The sequence below is a fragment of the Dysidea avara genome, chromosome 12 (genome assembly GCF_963678975.1).
Source record: "Dysidea avara chromosome 12, odDysAvar1.4, whole genome shotgun sequence".
Lineage (NCBI taxonomy): Eukaryota > Metazoa > Porifera > Demospongiae > Dictyoceratida > Dysideidae > Dysidea > Dysidea avara.
The window spans coordinates 9,460,240-9,482,093 of NC_089283.1; the positions used below are offsets into that span (position 1 = coordinate 9,460,240).

The following is a 21,854-nucleotide window of genomic DNA, read 5'->3' on the forward strand; positions in this document are numbered from 1 at the left end:
TTTTTTTGAAGCGAGATTCGAATGGTAATATAATTTTGTTCGGAAGGCGAGGGCTATGTCAGCAAAAACTACACGCATTGCGAAGCACGTATATTTAAGGACTCAGCAGGTTTGCAATGATAAAACACATTTATTTTGACCTGTTTGTATAATTTGTACCGACCAGCTAGTTGTAATATGGGATTTTGTATCTGTATGAAAATATTAGAGACGTTTGAGACATCTAAGAACGATTGGAGCACGCAATTTGCAACTACGCGACGAACGCGAAGCAATTATTATAAACCCTCTGTCGTCTCGCACCTACTTCTCGTTACACCGAGTAGGCCGCCCAGACCGAGAGACAGATGAAGGTTAGTTTCAAATTAACCTTCTTAAAGTGTAATTAAACGTTTTTTTCAGTTATTTATACAAGTGAAGTTATTTCAGGCTCACTGGTAAGTTTATGCAAAAATAATAAGCTCTGCTGATTTATTTCTTGAATGTGTTTTCTGCTACAGAACCCACACTGGGCTGCATTTGACTTGCAGCAATTTACTTCTGGTACCATTGGAGCCTTTACTTGTATCCTTAATATAATGTTGTGGTTAAATTGATATTAGCAGCAAATTTGACTTCCATGTTACGTAGAGACTTATGATTCTTAATTGTAATACAGTGTTTGTCATTAAAGTATGGGTTGCTAAGGAAGGCCAGGAGTTTCAGTTAGCCATAGAAAGACTTATTGATTTAAGAAAGCTAGTCTACCTTGGTATCCTGGTAAGCATTTACCGATGTGTATGGCTTGTACTGTACAGGTTTGTATATGGGTTTAAGAATAAAAGGATATAATCTGAAGTACTTCATAAGAGATTTCAGTGTTTTGGTTTACGTTCCTCTGAGCATCCATACAGCTATTAGTGTTCAAGAGAAATTTTGACTCAAAAGAGTTTCGTCACAAGGAATAATGTAACTTTTTTGTGGAAATAGTACATTTTTTTGTCATCCCAGTCTGGCTTTCATCTGGTGTGTGTTGTCATTCCAACACTGCTTGAATTTTGCTCAGACATGATTGTGTTATTGTAATGTGTTTGTTTTACTGCCGTCTAGCCTCTCAAGGAATCGCCACCATACTCAGCTAATTTCCTACTATTTGGAATGTTTGAAGGATGCTATAGTGACACAACATCAGGCATGGTGAGGTCACTGATCATTATGGGATAGTCTTTATTGTTTGTGTATCATTAGATAGCTGAAGCTCCCGCAGTTCAACATTACTTGTCCAGGTATCTTCCTCCACACTCAGTAATTGGAGTGCCAAAGACTCAGGTAAAATTTATATACTAATTATTGTGTAGTAGCTGTCAGTTGAATGTGTATATATGAAAATGCTTGTGTGAAATATATATTTTTGCGAGCTGGACAGAACCTTGTCTACCATAAATCTACTGAGTAAAAGTTGCAACCATAAATGGTGTGAAAAAAGCATGTTGTAAAAAAATTATTTATCACCTATTTTCTGTGGAAACAATTTTAGTCGTCATGAAAAAGGCTTTCAGAATTTCCCTTGTTGTTTTTGAACGTAGTTAAAGTCCCTAGAAAGTTATGCTTCACATGCTTGGCAGATGAATAAGTGTATGTACATGTTAGGGATGAGGGGAGGGAGGGGTGCTGTGAATTGTGTGCATCCCAGATTCTATTTAGTTTGATTATGTTTCATTCATGTGTATACAGTATAAACATTCTTTTTGTAGCCACAATCATAGTAGGTTTGGTTTTACCAATAAGTACAGGTGTACCTGGAGTTATAAATTATTCGATTTTCAGTACTGTAAAACTGATATGGAATGGTTCACAGGTTTTGCATAATGTTTTATAGTTTGTTAAGACTAAATGAAATGTCCTTTGCAGTAATTTTTGTCATAATTCTTTTATACCAGGTATATATTTATACAGTGTATCATATAATATCCCTATATAGTAACAATATAACCCTTGTAGGTTCAACCATCATATGAGAAGTATATATTATTGAGGTGAGTGTGGAACCTGTTGTTAGAGGATACCTGACGTTTAGGTAGAAATGAGAATCTGGAAAATCAGGGCACTTGTGGTTATTCCCATAGTGTTAGGTTACACTGAAGTTGGATGTTGTTACTGTGTGTCTTCTATTAGGATCCTGAACAGGCAAGACACTGTGAGAAAGAATGACACACAAGCTCAGTCAATCAAACAAGAGATAGGCAATTTTGTGGAAAGCAACACGGACATCTTCTCCAAGGTTCTGAAATGTTAAGAGAGATTGTTGTTCTAGTACAAGTCTTATTTTTGTACAGAAAATGGAACTAGAGCGGCTCAAGAATAGCATCACTACGTTGGGCCAAGAATTAGTAGATCAGCAACAAAGACTGGATAAAGGTGAGTTTATACGAGAGCTTGAAGTTGTGTAAGAATTTAATTCCTTATTGCCTAATACATGTAGACCGTGAACAACTCAAACAGTTAAGACACCATGTTAATGAAAAAGGTTAGTTGCTGTATGTGTGTGTGCGTATCGGAAAACATTTTACAGCGTGTATAATAATTGCACAAGTAAAATTTATGTACAGTGAATCCTCAATTATCTTAACACCTTTATTTCTAGATCAGTGAATGTGTTATGATAACTTAAGCCCATATTGTTTTATATACATGCTCTGTCCAATTGCATAAACAGAACACACCCTATTGACAAAATACTGATACTCTAAAGGAACAGTCACTTTTGTTGTTCAGTCAGTCAAGGTGTTCAGGATGTACTATACCTGTAATTATCAGAGGCTTGCCTTTACTAATATTTTGGTGACAAGGTTGTAACTATGTATTATTATATTTTCAAGATTGTGGCTTTTGGTCATTTTCAGTAGCAACTGCTAGCATGAATGGCACTAGCTGTGTTTTAAGACTAAATGTGACCAGATCTGCAAAAACCCGATTTAATGGTGCATTTTTCAGATTCTTTATTATTGAATACTTATAATCTACTTAGCTGAGTGCATGCTCTGGCCAAATTTCAGCCTTGTATGCCAACAACTTTTGGAGTTACAGCCCTACAAAATAGCAACAACAGAAAGATCGATTTATACAGCAAGTATTGGGAAAATAAATTACAGGTGCTTACAAAAATGACTGTAACCTACAAACGCAATGCAGTACAGAGTTGCAACTTGCACCATCGTGTTCGCTATGAATAGTTACATGGTGAGTTTTTTCTCCTACCACTTATCTTCACTACATACAGAGACGAAATCAGTGAAGAAAAATCGATCACGTACGACCGAATCTACATGACGTAAACAAATGCCCATAACTCACGTATCCTTCAGGTTACTGCTACGAAACAAAGGTTTTCGAACTCCTCTTTAGTAGGTGAATAAGATGGTACCCATGTTTTTATCATTGCACCCTTTTGTCATAAAGAACAGTGTTTTAAAATTTTACAATTTTTTTTTCATTTACGCCAATATTTTATGCATTGCAATCAATAGCCTATACTGAAAATTTAGGCTTGTGCCAATATGTCGGGTTTTCACAGATCTGGTCACAAATTTTCCAGTAGTACTTGGATATCTGTTTTCCTTACATAGAGAAAACATTATCAACTATGAAGTACTCACTGGCTCAGGATCAATTACAACTGGCAGCCTCCAAAAATGATTTCACCTCGAATGTGTAAGGAATTTGACGTACTGTATTGTACATGAATGATGCAGTGTTTGGTTTAAGTCAGAATTGTATAATTATACCTTCAAGGACCAAGTTGTTTCTTCACTATGAAGGATTGTGTAACTGTATTACAAGTGAAATTCTAGCTTTCTGTTAGACGAAGATGTGTTATAAAACGTGTAACAAAGTTTGTTTACAATAATATCTAAACAGTTTGTTTCTGAGTACAGTGGAACCTCAGTTATCCAAACCCCTTGGGACCAGGGGGGGTCCATAAGTCTGTATCTCTAAAATTGTGTATAAACAACCTTGAAAAATATCAGTATTTCAACTACCCAAATAGAACAGTCATTACTCAAATAGAGCAGTCATTTCTGTAGTTTGGTTAACCGAGAATCCGGGTAAGTGGGGTCTGGATAACTGAGGTTCCACTGTACTAGTATTAATCTGCCAAAAATTCATCCTTCATGATTTTCTACTGTTTGATGTACTGTAAGTGTAGAAAGTTTTGTGGTGTATAAATTTTCATGGGTTTCGTGGTTTGCAGCTGATCCACGAAAATTAATCCACATAAAGCTGACCCACGAAAATTAATCCATTTTGAAACTCACATCTCAGCTTGAGCAGACCTATTAACCGTTACCACCAATACACTTCCTTAATATGCACTACCATAGATATGCTGACAACAACATGTGCACCTGTTCACCACATGAATAGCTAGATACTGATGGCCTTGTTTAAGTATCTAAGACCCATTTCCTCTGATTCCAGCAGGCAAGATTCTTTTGTGGTGAGTCAACTCCACAAAATGGTTTGCTAGTCCCATATAAGTATGCCAGCATAAATGGAGTAGCTAGCTAAAGCTGTTAAGTTGTAAACCTTAAACGCGACCTTAAAGCACAAATTTTGTTCCCCGCAGATCCTCTAGAAAATAAACTGGCTTGTCAAGATTAAACTACGAAAATTATACCCACGAAATTTAATACACTTGCAAACCTGTCTTTTGGCAAACCACAAAAATTTTACCCACAAAATTTAATACGCTTACAGTATGTACTTATGTAAAATTACAGCAAGAAGAAGCTTGAAGAAGCACAAAAGAAACTGGAAGTAAGACAGAATAAGATGATAGGTGAACTGGCTACTGTATTCCCCATCGTTGCTGTAAGAACTTCTTTCTTAAGATTATAGCAATAGTTGGTTGACATGTGTACACTACACTTGTAGAGGGATACAAATCGTACAACTATTTGTGATGTTCTATTACCTGACGAGTTATCTGAAGGTCAGTACTAAGTTGTACAGTATTAATTTTTTGTGTTAGCCATTTGTACTGTTGACTGGTGGTGTGTAAGATAATTCTTGTGTACATATATTAACCTTAATATCCTTTGTGGTTGAATGCAAAAGTAGTTTTGGTATTGATGTTACAAAATAGCTTCTGTAAGAATTGTTCGTGTCACAATTATATGAACCCTGCAGTGACTATTCTATTAGAGCATTTCATCAACCAGTGCTTGTGGGTCCTCTGTCTCAACTAAAACCTGCATCTATACCCTTGTACTAATAAAAATACAATGAGTATTTAAAATGTTTAAGTTTTATTTGCTCTGCTATTTGGCAAAGCAAGTCTCTACAAGACACACCTGACAACAAAAGAACACAGTGAGTAAAAAATTAGAAATTAGTAGATCTTTGAATCATTTGTCTAAAAGTATGTACGTGTATGTGATGTGATTAATTTCATATTGTGTGTGTGCTAATCTACTGCCCTATTTTTACAAACACAGGTATTGGTACGTACATTAACCCTTAAATCTGCCAAGAACTTTTGGGAAATGCATGTTTACACAATATGGACATGCATGGCGACACTAGGCAGGATGACTTATTCTTATTAGGGTTCTGCCGATACAGAAAAATATCTACCTACCGATCCGATACTGATACCTAGCAGTAAATTTTCACAGATACCAATACCTATGATTTCCATATATACAATTTACACAACTCTCAAGTTAGCTATGTGTGACTATTCTATTAGAATATTTTATTTATGCAGTGACTGTTCTATTAGAGTATTTCGATATTTTTCATGCGAACATAGCAAGTAGCAGTTGCTCAATGTTTTAACAAAGCAATTCCTGCACCTATTATGCTTGAATGCTCAACACTATTTCCAGTCTGTTACACCCCAAGTTTTGCTAGCATAGCACTTATGATTATAGTCATGATGATGACGATTGGCTCAAGTGGCTATTAATTGGTATCGGAATACCTTAATAACCAATACTGATCAATACTAAAATGCCTAATATCGGCTCTGATTCTATACCGATCCAATTATCGGTGGCTAACTAATTCTTATAGCCTACAACAATGCACTGATTAAAAGTCTGTTCACTGGGCTACAGGAGGCAGTTAAATAAACACTAACTACAGTGACTTACTTGTTATGAAGCAATAAACAAGCAGCAATTGTGTCTCCGTGTTTCAAAATTCTAGCCACATATTTAGTTTTGATTGTGGGTTTACTCAAGTGGGTCATGGCCAGATGGAAATTTAATGGCAAATTGAATAGAACTTGTTGCAAGGTGATAGGAGCAACCACCATCGAGTTATGGATCATTTTATAATGGTATGTAAAGGGTTTGCGTTAGTTACTTTGCATGTAGTTACTTATACAGCTAGATTTGGCCTTGCTGTTTAGTGTTAGGGTAAAATCCTAGGTATCATTTTAATCCTTGAGTAGAATGACATAAATTGTGTAGCCATAGGACAGACACTTCGAAAGTTACAGCGTTTTGTGTAAGTCACATGTATTAAGTTTAAATCCACTTCTCTGGATTATGTGGGTTTAAGGGTTAACAGTATAACCGGCTTCTCTATGCACCTTTGTTGTGGTATGTATGTATGCAATGTGTGTGTGTTGTGCGTGCGTGCGTGTTGTGCGTGCGTGCGTGTGTAGTGTGTGTGCGTGCGTGCGTGTGCATATGTGTGTGTAGTGAAAGCATATGTTATGTAGTATTGTGTGTAGTTGGGTATGTATGTACACGAGTGTACACATGTTTACATTTGATACTCAGTTGTCCACTTCATTGACAGGCAATGCAAATCATGACCAGTATTCAGTAGCTATTGGCTACATGTTACAGCTGGTACACCTGATCAGCAAGTTACAACAAGTACCCCTGAGGTTCTCTTACAAGTTGAACGGTTCTCGGTCATACGTGAAAGACGAAATAACCTGTCAACAAAAGTTTAATCCGGACTGGAGTAAAGAGTAAGCAAGAGTTAAGAATGGTGGAGAGGAGAGTGTCTAACTCAATACAGAGCCACTACAAATGATTTTGAGGGATTCAAAGGGATTCCTCTGTAAAACTTTGTGATTTGTAGCATATTCTATATGTGAAGATTGTTTTAATTGTCACATATCTTTGTTCTGCTAGTGTTGCAATCATCACATATGATTGTCTCTGGGAAAACCAGTCTTATCGCCCATTTAAAAGTATCGAGAAACGTCGGTTTTAATTATTTAGAGTGTTGCAGCTGGCCAATAGTGGTAGCTACGCATACCAAATTTTCACACGTTTTACAACAATTTCTTGCCTTCCTGATCATCCACTGAAGAAGTTGTCAACAGTTAAGTTTCCTGCCATTTTAGATAGTTTTTAAACCGAGGTTGACTGTATCAGGTGAACTGCCAAAAGGGTGGGAGGCTGGGGCCCTGGAGGGCGGGCAAGATGGTGTTCAAAAATTGAAAAGGAACATGTTGGGATGAATTAGGCCAAGTTATGGGCCATTCAGGGCTCAGAACTGGCTAAAATGAAAGGAAATTTACAGCACAGGTCATTGTCCAATACCACGGAGCAGTACAGCCACACACAGCCATCTCCTGGTTGGCCAAGGCTCCATCAAGACCCCAGACCACTCGTATGGCTCGCCACTGTGCTTTAAAACAGCAGCCAGCAAAAGCAGACCACTTTACTCTGGTCGACTGTGATAGTGAAACTTGATAGTGCATTCATTAAGCTTTGTGTTTGTGTGAAAAAATCAAACTTCCTGTCTTGGGCAATAAGAAAGGTTTTCGTAGATCCAGTCACACATTTCTTTTTTTCTGCCAGTGTGCACTTGTTAACACATCTGAGAGAATCCCTTTGAATCTCTCAAAATCATTTGTAGAGGCTTTGTACTGTGTTAGACACTCTCCTCTCCACTATTATTAACTGTTGGAGTAAGTTATACAGTATGCTTAGTCTGTATATGTGTTGAAATGTGTAGTACCATGTACAGGCACAACTCTATCTCTGTATAGGATATTTATTAAGTGTTGCAACACAGGAGGCAAATTCAAAATTTCTACAGTCCATATTAGGGATGGTAACAGTAAGCAGAGAGTGAACTAAGCATGGTTAACATGTAAGAAGCCATACCACATTCTATGCTTTCGTTCTCCAATGTTGCAAGAAATAATAAATCCCCAGTATGTCTATAGTTTAATGTGTAGCAAGAAATTACTTTCAATTTTTTATTCACCATTGAGTTTTAATAATATTTATTTTATTATTCAGGTTTCCACTCTTTGTGTCCAAACGTAATGACAAGACACTATTCCAGTATGCAGCTCAACTTGTCAATAGAGAGATTATTCAGGTAACTTTTCTGTGCCATATCATACATTACTTTGCATTTATTAGCTATGCCAACTGTTCACTGTGGATTTGCCTAAAGCTCAGGCCAGGAGGAGCACCAAGATGTTGAAGAACTTACAACACTTGGTGGAGAGTTTTGGCAAAGAGAAAAAGGATACTGTATTCACTTCTACAATGTAAGTATACAAAAAAGAACCATAGTCCTACTATTTCCCAACAATGTGACTTCAGTTATCCAAACACTTTAATTATGATATAATAACATCAGTGCTGTGAAATGATTAACTGGCTAGTTTTTTTGTTGTTTTTTTTGCATAACCAAATAACCAATCTCTAGGATATTAGCTTAAAAATATTTTTTTACTTGTGCTTTAACAGTAACCATACTTGTAGTAGATTCTGCTATAGGTATAACCACTTGGTGCCTATTACTTTGGCCAATATAAGGACAATCTGACAAACTGTACTACAAATTTTAGCTTACATGCTAGGTGCAATTAGGTGAAATATAAAAATTACAGTAAAATATCATTGTAATATTATTCATTTAACTGGACAACCAACGGTTATGATCTGCTCAGGAACCGGTTATATACAGTGGAACCTCAGTTATCTGAACCCCTTGGGACTAGGGGTTGTCCATAAGTCATATCTCTGAAATTGTGTATAAATAACCAGCAGACAGCTTACCAAGTTGGAAATTTGCTGGTGTATGACTGTAGAGCTTGGACCTGTTGGTACATAGTAGATTACAAGGTTTTAAGAAGGTGTTTTACTGTACACCACTGATGTAGTTTGTTAAAAGTCTGTATGTGCTTACATTATCATATTCATACATGTAATTCCTTGTTTCTAAACATTTTGTTGTTATACTACATTTTGTAAAATCTTGATAAGAAAAAGGACTTTAGTTTAGCCGTTTGAATTGTTAGAATGCAGTGTGTGACTTTTTGAGGATTTGTCACCTTGTACAACAACGCATGGTACAATGATGTTAACATAGAACACTCAAGAGAATTATCACTACAGTTTTATGTGATACTCTTTCTTTTTATTCCAGTCGTCCACTAATGATATCACCCAGACCTGGTACAATAGTTAGTTATGACTCTACTACCAGTACACCATCTAGTGGTCCCAGGACTGCTTCTAACTCGTTCCTGTCCTTCAGTAACATTGAAGAGAGCAACAGTACCAATGTCAGTGCCTTAACTGACCTCCATGAACACCCTACCATGATGATAGACTCATTCACAGCACCAGTGTACACCATGGCTGATGATAGTGTAGATAGTGGGGGTGGGGCTCAAGATGGTGGCAGTGAAGAAGTCAGTACAGCAGTGAGCAATGTCTCCAGCAGCCGGGAAGAGTTGACGTCATGCTCAGCCAGTGAAGTAGATATTGACGACTCTACTGTAAACCCACAACAAACACCTCCGGCACAAGAATTACATGTCAAATTGGAACTCCTAACTACAGAATTTCCTAGCATAAATGGAGGTTCATTATTGACACCAACCACACACACCACAGGTTCTCACTTCAGTGCTCTGACTGGTTTAGAATCGGTTGACTCACCAACTAAACCTGAGCAGCATACTTAATATCAATTAAAATTTTATCATATTTATTTTAAACTCAAAAATTTCATGACTATACAACTGTACATATGAATGTGGTTTTATTTAGTAGACATGAAATAATTGTTTGTGTGTGTATTTACAGTTTTGTTTCTCCTGCTAGTTTGGGACTAACAGGATCAGTTTTGTCTGTGGAATCTGCTTCGTCTAACACCTTCACCTTGACATGATGGATACCTGCATGTAACTGAGGTACTAGTAACCCATTTCTATCCAGTTTGATCCTCATCACTCGATATGCCATGTTTGTGGGCTCATTCCTCTTCACAACTAAATATGGTGAACATAATTACTGTAAGAAATGGTTGGATACCTACTGAAGTAAGTACATTAAGAAGAAATTGTCAACTCTTTGTATAATGAAACTACTGGACCAAAAATATTACCTAAACAATTCAATTTGGTTTACAGTGTAGCATCAAAAACTGTATGGTTATTCAATGAATTTAAAAAAAGATAAAAAATGAATAGCTATGGAAAACTAACCTGACTTTCCAGTATTCATAAAAGATACTTCAGCATCTACACCAACTCCTGCTGATAAAGCTTCTACTGGAACTGTAGTTGTAGTAGGAACTGCAGGCGGCTGGACTTGACCTGTTGAAGTTCCCATTTGTTCACCAGTAGGTTGTGTGCTTTGAGTTGTTTGGGATTTTGGTTTATTGTTACCAACACCTCCGCTATCTTTATAGCCAACATAGATAATAGCCTTATCAGCAACATACAATGAAGTTATGACAAAAATTGTTTCGTTGTTTCTCAATGCTTCCTGAATCACAGGGTGGATTTGTTTAGCAGAGAACCGTTGTTGATTTAACAAGCTGGGATTCCCAGCTTGTTAAATCAACAACGGTAAAGTGGAGAGAGACTTCAGTAACCTTCCCAGTGGGAAGATTACTGAAGTCTCTCTCCACTTTACCAAAGTCTGCAGAGAAGATGGTATTCTCAGAAGCAGACGCACCAGCTCCAAAATGGGCTACAGAGTACTGTATCTCTGTATCGAGATTAGCATTCACTCCGAACGTCCGACTGGTGCTGGCATCGTCAAATACTGGAGTTTTAGATTTCGTTACTTTTGGTACTAGGCTGGAATTGTCAATAAGAAGTTCAGAAAGGTTGACGACGGTGAAAAGAAGACGATGTTTCCGCCAAGGCATCAAAAATCGGACTTTCTTCTCGTACACCAGCACGTCTCCTAAAGCGTACTCCTCAGAACGATCCAGGTGAGTGGGAATTGTAGAAGGCAGAACAAAATTCACTGCTCGGTTGAAAACAGCTCGTTCTCCTTGACTGTTATTAGTTTTAGCCATCTACTAGATCTACTTCAAAACAGCTATAACCATAGATATTATATGCTACCATAGATAATACACGAACATGGATTGGAAACGCCCGTATTATTTACGTAGTGACGTCATAGACCATCCTCGTTACGGTGCGCGAAAAGTTTACAGTCGTTACAGGTGGAACATTTTGCATTTCTTGTAAGCTACAAATACGTGTTTATTGGTTACAGCTGGGTTACAAAGCACCTACACTAATTGGAGGCTGGACTGGTTATGGACACTGGCGAGTAGCAAACAACAGCGTAACAAGATGCAAGTTAAAAGGTGAAGTATAGTGTTTCATAACGGTTGGGCAAATTTCCTGAAGAAATAAAAAGTGCAGCATCGTTTGTTTACTGTTCTTAGCTTCACTTGTAGCAGGTAGAGTGGCTTTAGCTAACCAGATATCCAATGTTCCACTGTATACTCAGACTGTTTGGATAAAACAACAGAAAACAGGCACTACTTTGGGCAATTGTTTTACCCAAGTCGAACAAGCGTTTGGCTAAAAATTCATTTCAGTCTATCAAACATTTATTTGGTTGTGGCATAGAGGCTATGTTAAGATAGCTGGTAACGATGCTACTGAAATATTTGCTAACGCGTACCTGCCAGTATCCACCTGTCGCCAATGATATTCCCTCCAATGTACACAGACAAGCTGTGTTCTGGTTCAGTACAAAACGCTACACAATAAACAATGTAAAAGGAATGTCCACGCCTTGAAACTAGCCTTCAAACAAGCGAGAGAAAGCCAAACAGCCACCCAGTACATTTCAACAAAATTTCCAATGTATTGGCGCACCGTAACTAGGATAGGTAAATAATTTCACTGGCGTTTCCAATCCATGTTCGTGTATTATCTATGATGCTACGTAGCATAATATTATAGTAGAATTTGCTCAACCACAAAATTACGTAATAAAATAAGCTAGTTTATCATGTGATCACAACCGCTGCATGCTTTACCCGTTTGGTGTTTCCGTTGAGAACGACGTACAGCACGATGGGTCTGTGGTGTAGTAGATGGAACTTTACCAGGAATACGTCTTCAGACTCTTGTATTCAAGAGCCTGCACTTCATACTATAGGAGATGTATTAGTCCCAGGATGCACAACAGAGTTGCCATTCCATTTTTGAGGGATTTCCTACTATCACTAGTATCAGTCACCAGATCACGCCCAATTCTGTTCTCGACTATTAATCCATCTTTCTTTGTCAGCACTGCCTTTCACTGTAACACTTCTTATTGCCGACTTGAATGATTTTATGCCCTTGGTGGATTTTACTGGCTAGTGCATGTGCATGAGCAAGGAGACTCAACCACTTGGGTAAGTAGTTGCTTGCCATTGAGGAGCATGTCATAGCTAGATAACCACTAGCACTACTTTAACACAACTTAGCACATGTGCAACTGATAAAACTATGAAATGAATACACAACATAATTATACACAACTGGTTACTAAGGCAGCCGCAAACATACTCTACAACGTATTAAAGTGAATGTCAAACATATTTAAGTGAATGTGAAGTCATGCACCTAATTAAGGTGTAAGTGCATGTGTTCAACATTTTGTTAAATTTCTGTTGTCATGATACTGGCTTCTGTTGGTGTGTGACTGGCTTCTGTTGGTGCTGCTGGTAGATGGGGTGGTTACTGAAATGATTATCAAGTCTACCAGTTGTGCAGCCGCACTTGAGGGCTTGCACATTCTATGATGTTAATGATCCAGCCAATCTGTTCCTGTTGTCTACCCCATGAAAAATGACATAAAGAAATAAATTTACTGTAAAAACAAACTAGTGAAGGTCACTACTAATTTCTGCCACAGTACTCACTATTTTTGTGTAGTGACGTCCACTACTTTTGCAGTGACGTTCACTATTCTTTTGTCGTGACCCTCACTACATAGTAGTGAACGTCACTACACAAAAATAGTAAGTATTGTGGCAGACATTAGTAGTGACCTTCACTACATTTAGTAGTGATCTTCACTAGTTTGTTTTTACTGTGCTCCCTTTATTGTATAGAAGACAGCAAGGCGACTTGATAGAACATTTAAAATCTTTTTTTTTTAAATCTTAAACCACTCAGCTATTTTTACCCTGTCACCAATAAATTTCAAAAGAAGTCACAATTACAAACTCTGAGCCCAGATCAAAGCTCCTTAATCAAAATGGATCAATGGAACAATAGTACCCCTATCTTTGGAATTATTTCATAGAACGCTTTACCCAAATAATTCATGTATACTTATCATTACCTTTGCCCCTGCATTAATTGTTGTAACATTGCTTCAGACTGTTCTACCCTAATTTCACTAATAGTTATTATAGTGTTATTGTAGTAGTTAATAGAGAGTTAATTTTGGCTGCTATATGGTACAGGTTCTTCAGTGCAGCATAGCATCCCTTAAAAAAGTGAGCAGACTCCTTTGGGCAGAATCCAAATATGGACACAGTTAAGGAAATCTGAAATCCTGTCTCACAATGTCAAAGGCCATAATTATGTACACCACCCAGGCACTTGAGTCTGTGCGGGAAAATCCACCCATGATGCAGGACTAGTAGTAGGAGGTTAACATGGATAGAGGCTGTGGAACTCAAAATTCCACAAAGTGAATGTCAAAAAAGCGAATTAATAAATTATGACAATTTGTAGTGAAGTAGATATTGACGACTCTACTGTAAACCCACAACAAACACCTCCGGCACAAGAATTACATGTCAAATTGGAACTCCTAACTACAGAATTTCCTAGCATAAATGGAGGTTCATTATTGACACCAACCACACACACCACAGGTTCTCACTTCAGTGCTCTGACTGGTTTAGAATCGGTTGACTCACCAACTAAACCTGAGCAGCATACTTAATATCAATTAAAATTTTATCATATTTATTTTAAATCAAAATTTTCATGACCATACAACTGTACATATGAATGTGGTTTTATTTAGTAGACATGAAATAATTTTTTTGTGTGCATGTGTATGTATTTACAGTTGTGTTTCTCCTGCTATTTGGGACTAACAGGATCAGTTTTGTCTGTGGAATCCGCTTCATCTAACACCTTCACCTTGACATGATGGATACCTGTACGTAACTGAGGTACTAGTAACCCATTTCTATCCAGTTTGATCCTTGTCACTCGATATGCCATGTTTGTGGGCTCATTCCTCTTCACAACTAAATATGGTGAACATATTTAATGTAAGAAATGGTTGGATGCCTACTGAAGTAAACACAATAAGAAGAAATTGTCAACTCTTTGTACAATGAAGCTCATTGATAGAGCTATCTACTGGACCAAAAATATTACCTATTCAATTTAGTTTACAGTGCCGTAGCATCAAAAACTCTATGGTTATTCTGAATGAATTTAAAAAAGATAAAAAATGAATGGCTATGGAAAACTAACCTGACTTTCCAGTATTTGTAAAAGATACTTCAGCATCTACACCAACTCCTGCTGATAAAGCTTCTACTGGAACTGTAGTTGTAGTAGGAACTGCAGGTGGCTGGACTTGACCTGTAGAAGTTCCCATTTGTTCACCAGTAGGTTGTGTGTTTTGAGTTGTTTGGGATTTTGGTTTATTGTTACCAACACCTCTGCTATCTTTGTAGCCAACATAGACAATAGCCTTATCAGCAACATACAATGAAGTTATGACAAAAATTGTTTCGTTGTTTCTCAATGCTTCCTGAATCACAGGGTGGACTTGTTTAGCAGAGAACCGTTGTTGATTTAGCAAGCTGGGAAGGTTACTGAAGTATCTCTCCACTTTACCAAAGTCTACAGATAAGATGGTATTCTCAGAAGCAGACGCACCAGCTCCAAAATGGGCCACAGAATACTGTATCTCTGTATCTAGTTTAGCATTCACTCCGAACGTCCGACTGGTGCTGGCATCGTCAAATACTGGAGTTTCAGATTTCGTTACTTTTGGTACTAGGCTATTGTCAAGAAGAAGTTCAGAAAGGTTGACGCCGGTGAAAAGAAGACGATGTTTCCGCCAAGGCATCAAAAATCGGACTTTCTTCTCGTACACCAGCACGTCTCCTAAAGCGTACTCCTGAGAACGATCTAGGTGAGTGGGTATTGTAGAAGGCAGAACGAAATTCACTGCTCGGTTGAAAACAGCTCGTTCTCCTTGACTTTTATTAGTTTTAGCCATCTACTAGATCTACTTCAAAACAGCTATAACCATAGATATTATATGCTACGTAGCATAATATTATAGTATCTTATAACGAATTTGCTCAACCACAAAATTACGTAATAAAATGAGCTAGTTTATAGTGATCACAACCGCTGCATGCTTTATTCGTTTGGTGTTTCCGTTTAGAACGACGTACAGCACGATGGGTCTGTGGTGTAGTAGATGGAACTTTACCAGGAATACGTCTTCAGACTCTTGTATTCAAGAGCCTGCACTTCATACTATAGGAGATGTATTAGTCCCAGGATGCACAACAGAGTTGCCATTCCATTTTTGAGGGATTTCCTACTATCAGTCACCAGATCACGCCCAATTCTGTTCTCGACTATTAATCCATCTTTCTTTGTCAGCACTGCCTTTCACTGTAACACTTCTTATTGCCGACTTGAATGATTTTATGCCCTTGGTGGATTTTTTTTTTTCAATTATTGGCTTTATAGTGCAATGTTACAGGTGTACATGGTTGCATGCACAATAATAAAAGTTTGTATACATGCGATTGCACTAAAGGTAATCTGGTAAGTACCAGATCCCATAACTTAAATTAAGTACTTATCATTACTTATATAATTACAATTAGCTGCTAAATGTATCAAAGTTAGGTGGCTTGGGATGTTTGGAGCAGATGCTACAAGGACATGTAAAATGGAAACTATGCTGGTTGTCTGGATCGAAGTTTCTCATAAAATGCTGCCATAGGATTTTAATTAGTTGAAATTTAATGGTAATAAAGGGTTGAGTTAGGTCAATTACTGGTAAGCTGTTGAAGGTTCAAGGAAGTCTGTTGAAGTAGAAGTTTCTTTGTTGATTACATGACGTAAAAACATGTTCAAGTTTGTTACTAGAAGAAGACCTAGTAGAATGATGACAGAATTTGATGAAGGTCTGGATGTTGAAATGATCAGATGGATTTTGAATTGATTTTATGAAAAACAGAATGTCACACTGGTCATAAATATACATTAATGGTAGTAGGTTGAGCTTGATAAGGTGAGTTTTATAATCAGAAACATAATCATTGAGGATGTATTTGGTAGCTCGGCGCTGTATTCTTTCAAGAGCAGAGATATCTTGGATAAGGTAGGGATGCCACAATGGCGAACAATACAGGAGCTGAGACCTTACTAGTGCTATGTACAGAGTTCTTTTAGTTGTAGTGTTAATAGAATGGCTGAATGTACGTCTAAGCAATCCTAGGGTTCGATAAGCTTTGGATGAAATGTGGTGATAGTGGTTTCTCCAGGACAGGTCGGTGGATAGAATGATACCAAGGTCATGATGGATGTTACTAGATATTATCGAGGAATCATCAATGTTGTAAGAAGTTAGGAACTTTGTGCATGAGCAAGGAGACTCAACCACTTGGGTAAGTAGTTGCTCGCCATTGAGGAGCATGTCATAGCTAGATAACCACTAGCACTACTTTAACACAACTTAGCACATGTGCAACTATGAAATGAATACACAACATAATTATACACAACTGGTTACTAAGGCAGTGGCAAACATACTCTACAACGTATTTAAGTGAATGTGAAGTCATGCACCTAATTAAGGTGTAAGTGCATGTGTTCAACATTTTGTAACTTTCTGTTGTCATGATACTGGCTTCTGTTGGTGTGTGACTGGCTTCTGTTGGTGCTGCTGGTAGATGGGGTGGTTACTGAAATGATTATTATTATTATTATCAAGTCTACCAGTTGGGCAGCCACACTGGAGGGCTCGCACATTCTATGATGTTAATGATCCAGCCAATCTGTTCCTGTTGTCTACCCCATGAAAAACGACATAAAGAAATAAATTTACTGTAAAAACAAACTAGTGAAGGTCACTGCTAATTTCTGCCACAATACTCACTATTTTTGTGTAGTGACGTCCACTACTTTTGCAGTGACGTTCACTATTCTTTTGTCGTGACCCTCACTACATAGTAGTGAACGTCACTACACAAAAATAGTAAGTATTGTGGCAGACATTAGTAGTGACCTTCACTACATTTAGTAGTGATCTTCACTAGTTTGTTTTTACTGTGTTCCCTTTAGGGACCCGCCAATTATGCTCATAATTTTACCTATTATGCTATGCTGCACTGCTCAAAAATTCACCTATTATGCTTAAATTAATGCTCAATATTTACCTATTATGCTCGATTATGCTCAATGTTCATGCCTTAGTTCATATGCTTTGCTACTAGTTTAACACTATATAGAAAGAAAAAAATGAGTGGCTGGAACACAATTGACAAATAATAAATCCTTGCTGCATGTAAGAGACATGATCGATATACTCTAGTAGAACAGTCAGTTTGATGATTGTTCTATTAAAGTTACTGACTGCTCTATTAGAGTATATCGATCTTATTTTGCAATTGTCATTTTTCCAGCAAGAATTTACACTATCGTACAAATATTTAACCTATTATGCTGGCATTATGCTCAATGCTTTTAGGTACCTATTATGCTCAAAATTATGCCAGCATAATCGGCGGGTCCCTAGTTCCCTTTATTGTAGAAGACAGCAAGGCGACTTGATAGAACATTTAAAATCTTTTTTTTTTTTAAATTCTTAAACCACTTAGCTATTTTTATCCTGTCACCAATAAATTTCAAAAGAAGTCACAATTACAAACTCTGAGCCCAGATCAAATTTAAAGCTTCTTAATCAATGATCAATGGAACAATAGTACCCCTATCTTTGGAATTATTTCATAGAACGCTTTACCCAAATAATTCATGTATACTTATCATTACCTTTGCCCCTGCTTTAATTGTTGTAACATTGCTTCAGACTGTTCTACCCTAATTTCACTAATAGTTATTATAGTGTTATTGTAGTAGTTAATAGAGAGTTAATTTTGGCTGCTATATAATACAGGTTCTTCAGTGCAGCATAGCATCCCTTAAAAAAGTGAGCAGACTCCTTTGGGCAGAATCCAAATATAGACCCAGTTAAGGAAATCTGAAATCCTGTCTCACAATGTCAAAGGCCATAATTATGTACACCACCCAGGCACTTGAGTCTGTGCGGGAAAATCCACCCATGATGCAGGACTAGTAGTAGGAGGTTAACATGGATAGAGGCTGTGGAACTCAAAATTCCACAATGATCCCAACACCATTAAGTGACACAAGTACAGCTGGGTTTGGCAGTTTACTGGCTCAGCTCCCAGTTATACAGCCATGGTATTTCTTGCAAGGAAACCACAACAGTGGCTGACACCAAGGAACACTGAACCTGCCGGGACCCATGTAATTACCAAGCTGGTGTTCTACCCATCTGGCTATGTTACTTCACCTGTAGGAATTAACATATAATATGAGCAACAGCACATACAAAACAAGAATTCGTACTCATCAAAGTTCAAATCCCAATCTTGTCCCTTGGTCTCCAGGTCCAGAGGGTTGATCTCTGTACATTTTTAGGGAATATATGTTCGTAACAACTGTAATCCCACTGTGTACTATTGAGACACCAGACTGGAAGGATTAGTCTGGTGTTCTAGTGCTGTTTGAATGGAAACTTTGCTTTTGTTACTGATGTAAGAAAGGGAGTCATCATCTTGCTAGTAATTATAGACCAGTCAGTCTAACATCTACAGTCATGAAGGTTATCATTAAAGCTGATGTGTTATAATGTGTTACCTTAAACGATTTGTTAGCCAATACCTGGAGCCATTCATGCACTACCCATCTAATACATGTGATGGATTTTAAGTCACTTGATCAGAGAATGCCTGTTGACATTGTTTACATGAATTTGAAGAAGCTTTTGATACTGTGCCGCATGAACATTTTCTAAACAAGATTGAACTTATGCAATCCTCTTTGATGGATTGACAGGTAGTGCAGTCATTATGTGAGTCAACCTTACACTAATTGCAACAAAAGCAAACTCAGCAGATTTTGTTTCCTTATTATGTCCTCAATGACAGAAAAAAAAGTCCTAAGGAATCCTCATGGGGGAACAGTGTTGAAATAAAAACCCATTTTATTGCTCCTTAATGGTTTGATGTTTTCACAGTGTTTATAGTCATATCTCATGCAGCTAGGGTACTACTTATATCAAAACTTATTATACCATTAAAAAGCTCTCGCAAAGAAGAATCTTTTGGTACAAAAATTATCACCTTAGAACAATGTGTTAACGGGTTATAATTAAATATAATTAATAATATACAGTGCTATCAAAGGGACTGTAGCAAATTCCCTTGTATGACTACTCAAGTGTGTCAATACCATTGTCGTGAGATATGTTTGTGCAACCAGTTCCCTTGCAGTTAACGCAAGTGGGAGTGCACTCATTATTGTGCTTCTTGCACGAGCATCTTAGTGTACTGCAGTCAGTCTGGCAGTTGCATCTGATCACCCGTAGCAGATGTTCAGGACCAGGAGGTAGCGATGTTTGAAGTGGCACAAACCCCTCTTCACACTCTTGCCATCACCAGTCTCTGGGATGAAGTTCTACAGCTGATCCTTTTCATTGTTGAACTTGAAGGTACACGTGAAGGATGTGGTACTTTGCTGCTGCTGAAGTTGGTGATAAGGATTGTGGTTTTATGTGGGATGTTTTTTAAGCCACCTTTTCACAGAACCATTTATGTCAGAGGAAACTAGTGTGTCAGTTAACATTCCATTGTAGACTAGTGCTAGAGCTTTCTCTCCTGCATCTATCACATCATGTGTGGAGGCTGAATCAGAATGGAACACCTTTGCTTGCCCATACAACATTCTGCTTGCTTTGAACTTGCTAAGGGATGTCTGTTTTTCCAATCCCATAGAGACATGATGTTCCCAAGAATAGCATGGATGAAGAAGATGTTGTTACAGATGTCTTTACCAAGCTTTTCTTTTGCGGCTCTGATGTTCCAGACGTGAAGCTTTTTTGTCGTGCAGTGTTTTTCTTTGGCTCAAGACGAAAGAAGATGTCATGGTAGTCGAGACTTGTGTGGTAGCAGAGCAGAACAATGTGGTCAGTGTCTTTACCAACTAGCACAGTGGTACTGGTGGTAACAGATTGAACACCCTTCTGAACAATCAAAAGATCAGCATCTCCTGGTGCATGGTAAGTTTTGTAGTTGCTTTTGTACTCAGCATTGCTGCTCATTTGTTCAGTTGGGGTCCTTCTTCATTGTGGTGGTCATGTTAGCAGCAACTGTCACAGTTGCACCAGCCTTTCCTTTTGACTGCCTCTGATGTGTCATATCTTTTATGTTCATATTTTCATAACAATCAAATACAACTATGGCATCCTTGTACTTTCTTGCTACATATTCTGTGTACTGGTGGCAGATATCTCCATATGTGACTGAATGTGACGAAACAAGGCTTCCACACACATCAAATTTTCTGACTTTAACCAACTGTAACTTGACTACTCTGTAAGCTATTGACCTAAAATTTTCCAACAATTCTTCCATAGCTTTGTAAAATAACACGTCAAATTTTGAAACTAATGGCATACTCCTACATTGAGTTATGATGCTTCAAAGTCATAAAGTGGATGTGTGTGGAAGCCTTGTTTTGTCAAATTCGGTCACATATGTAGAACCGTGAGACCTTGCATGGGATGCATTGTAGAAGTGTTTTACCATCCAGGATATACTGAATGCCATCATCTGGGATATCTGCTAGGACACCACTTTCACAAATCTTCTGTATTGCATCAGCAAGTGCTGGCTAATTTCTACACAGCTCATGTTTGAAGGCTAACTCCAGATCATCTGATGATTACATGACAGTAATAAGTCTCTGATCTGAAAGAGGAGTAGTGGATCAACCTGAATCCCTCCAAAGATGACCAAAGATGACCAAAAATCTCTTCTTAGATGACAAAAGTACAGGCCTGCCATTGCTTGATGTGCTTGGCATTGGCTCCTCTTGGTTGGTGTCTTTTGCTATTTGATGTGGGTTGCAGTATTTGCAGCAACATTGCTGATGTACTACTTCCCCAGGAATAGTACGAATGCTGTCATTCCTGGAAATACTGACCTGATTGATGGTTGAACTACCCTTTGCTGTTAGAGTAGAAGATGGAACACCTGTATCTACAGAAGTCTTGTAGAACTCAAGGTTCACAACACAGGTTGTGCATCCATTGCTGGAAGAAGGATTGAGAATATTTGAGTGAGCTGGAATACTGAATGATCAACTTACCTTTATCTAAAGGTCCCTGGTTCATTCTCGGGTTTCAGCACCTAATGTCAAGATTGATAAAGTTTGCCCTGGCTTGTTCAGTTAGTAAGTACTCTTCTCATGCTATCACCAGCATTAAAAAACCACTATACAACTACTCTGCCTTATATACCACACAGTGTTGCCTTGATCA

At 37.8% G+C, this 21,854-nt stretch overlaps 3 protein-coding genes across 3 annotated transcripts; 1 reads left to right on the plus strand and 2 right to left on the minus strand.

Moving 5' to 3' along the window:
* Positions 1-18: 18 nt before the first annotated feature.
* LOC136241652 (UV radiation resistance-associated protein-like) lies at positions 19-10,047 on the plus strand. The gene is made up of 18 exons (XM_066032895.1): positions 19-109; positions 209-353; positions 403-437; positions 501-564; positions 659-759; positions 1,090-1,176; positions 1,228-1,308; positions 1,981-2,015; positions 2,155-2,260; positions 2,316-2,397; positions 2,462-2,506; positions 3,606-3,690; positions 4,761-4,851; positions 4,915-4,972; positions 6,793-6,970; positions 8,259-8,340; positions 8,385-8,515; positions 9,400-10,047. The coding sequence occupies exons 1-18, from the start codon at positions 56-58 to the stop codon at positions 9,941-9,943; spliced, it is 2,004 nt and encodes a 667-aa protein (XP_065888967.1). The 5' UTR covers positions 19-55; the 3' UTR covers positions 9,944-10,047.
* LOC136239815 (uncharacterized) lies at positions 9,946-11,289 on the minus strand. Its single transcript, XM_066030566.1, has 3 exons — positions 10,878-11,289; positions 10,466-10,813; positions 9,946-10,249 (listed from the first exon to the last, which is right to left on the minus strand). The coding sequence occupies exons 1-3, from the start codon at positions 11,287-11,289 to the stop codon at positions 10,059-10,061; spliced, it is 951 nt and encodes a 316-aa protein (XP_065886638.1). The 3' UTR covers positions 9,946-10,058.
* A 2,900-nt stretch (positions 11,290-14,189) lies between these two features.
* On the minus strand, positions 14,190-15,540 carry LOC136240845 (uncharacterized). Its single transcript, XM_066031907.1, has 2 exons — positions 14,729-15,540; positions 14,190-14,496 (listed from the first exon to the last, which is right to left on the minus strand). Exons 1-2 carry the CDS (start codon positions 15,483-15,485, stop codon positions 14,327-14,329), a joined length of 927 nt encoding a protein of 308 aa, XP_065887979.1. The 5' UTR covers positions 15,486-15,540; the 3' UTR covers positions 14,190-14,326.
* Between the last annotated feature and the right edge of the window lie 6,314 nt (positions 15,541-21,854).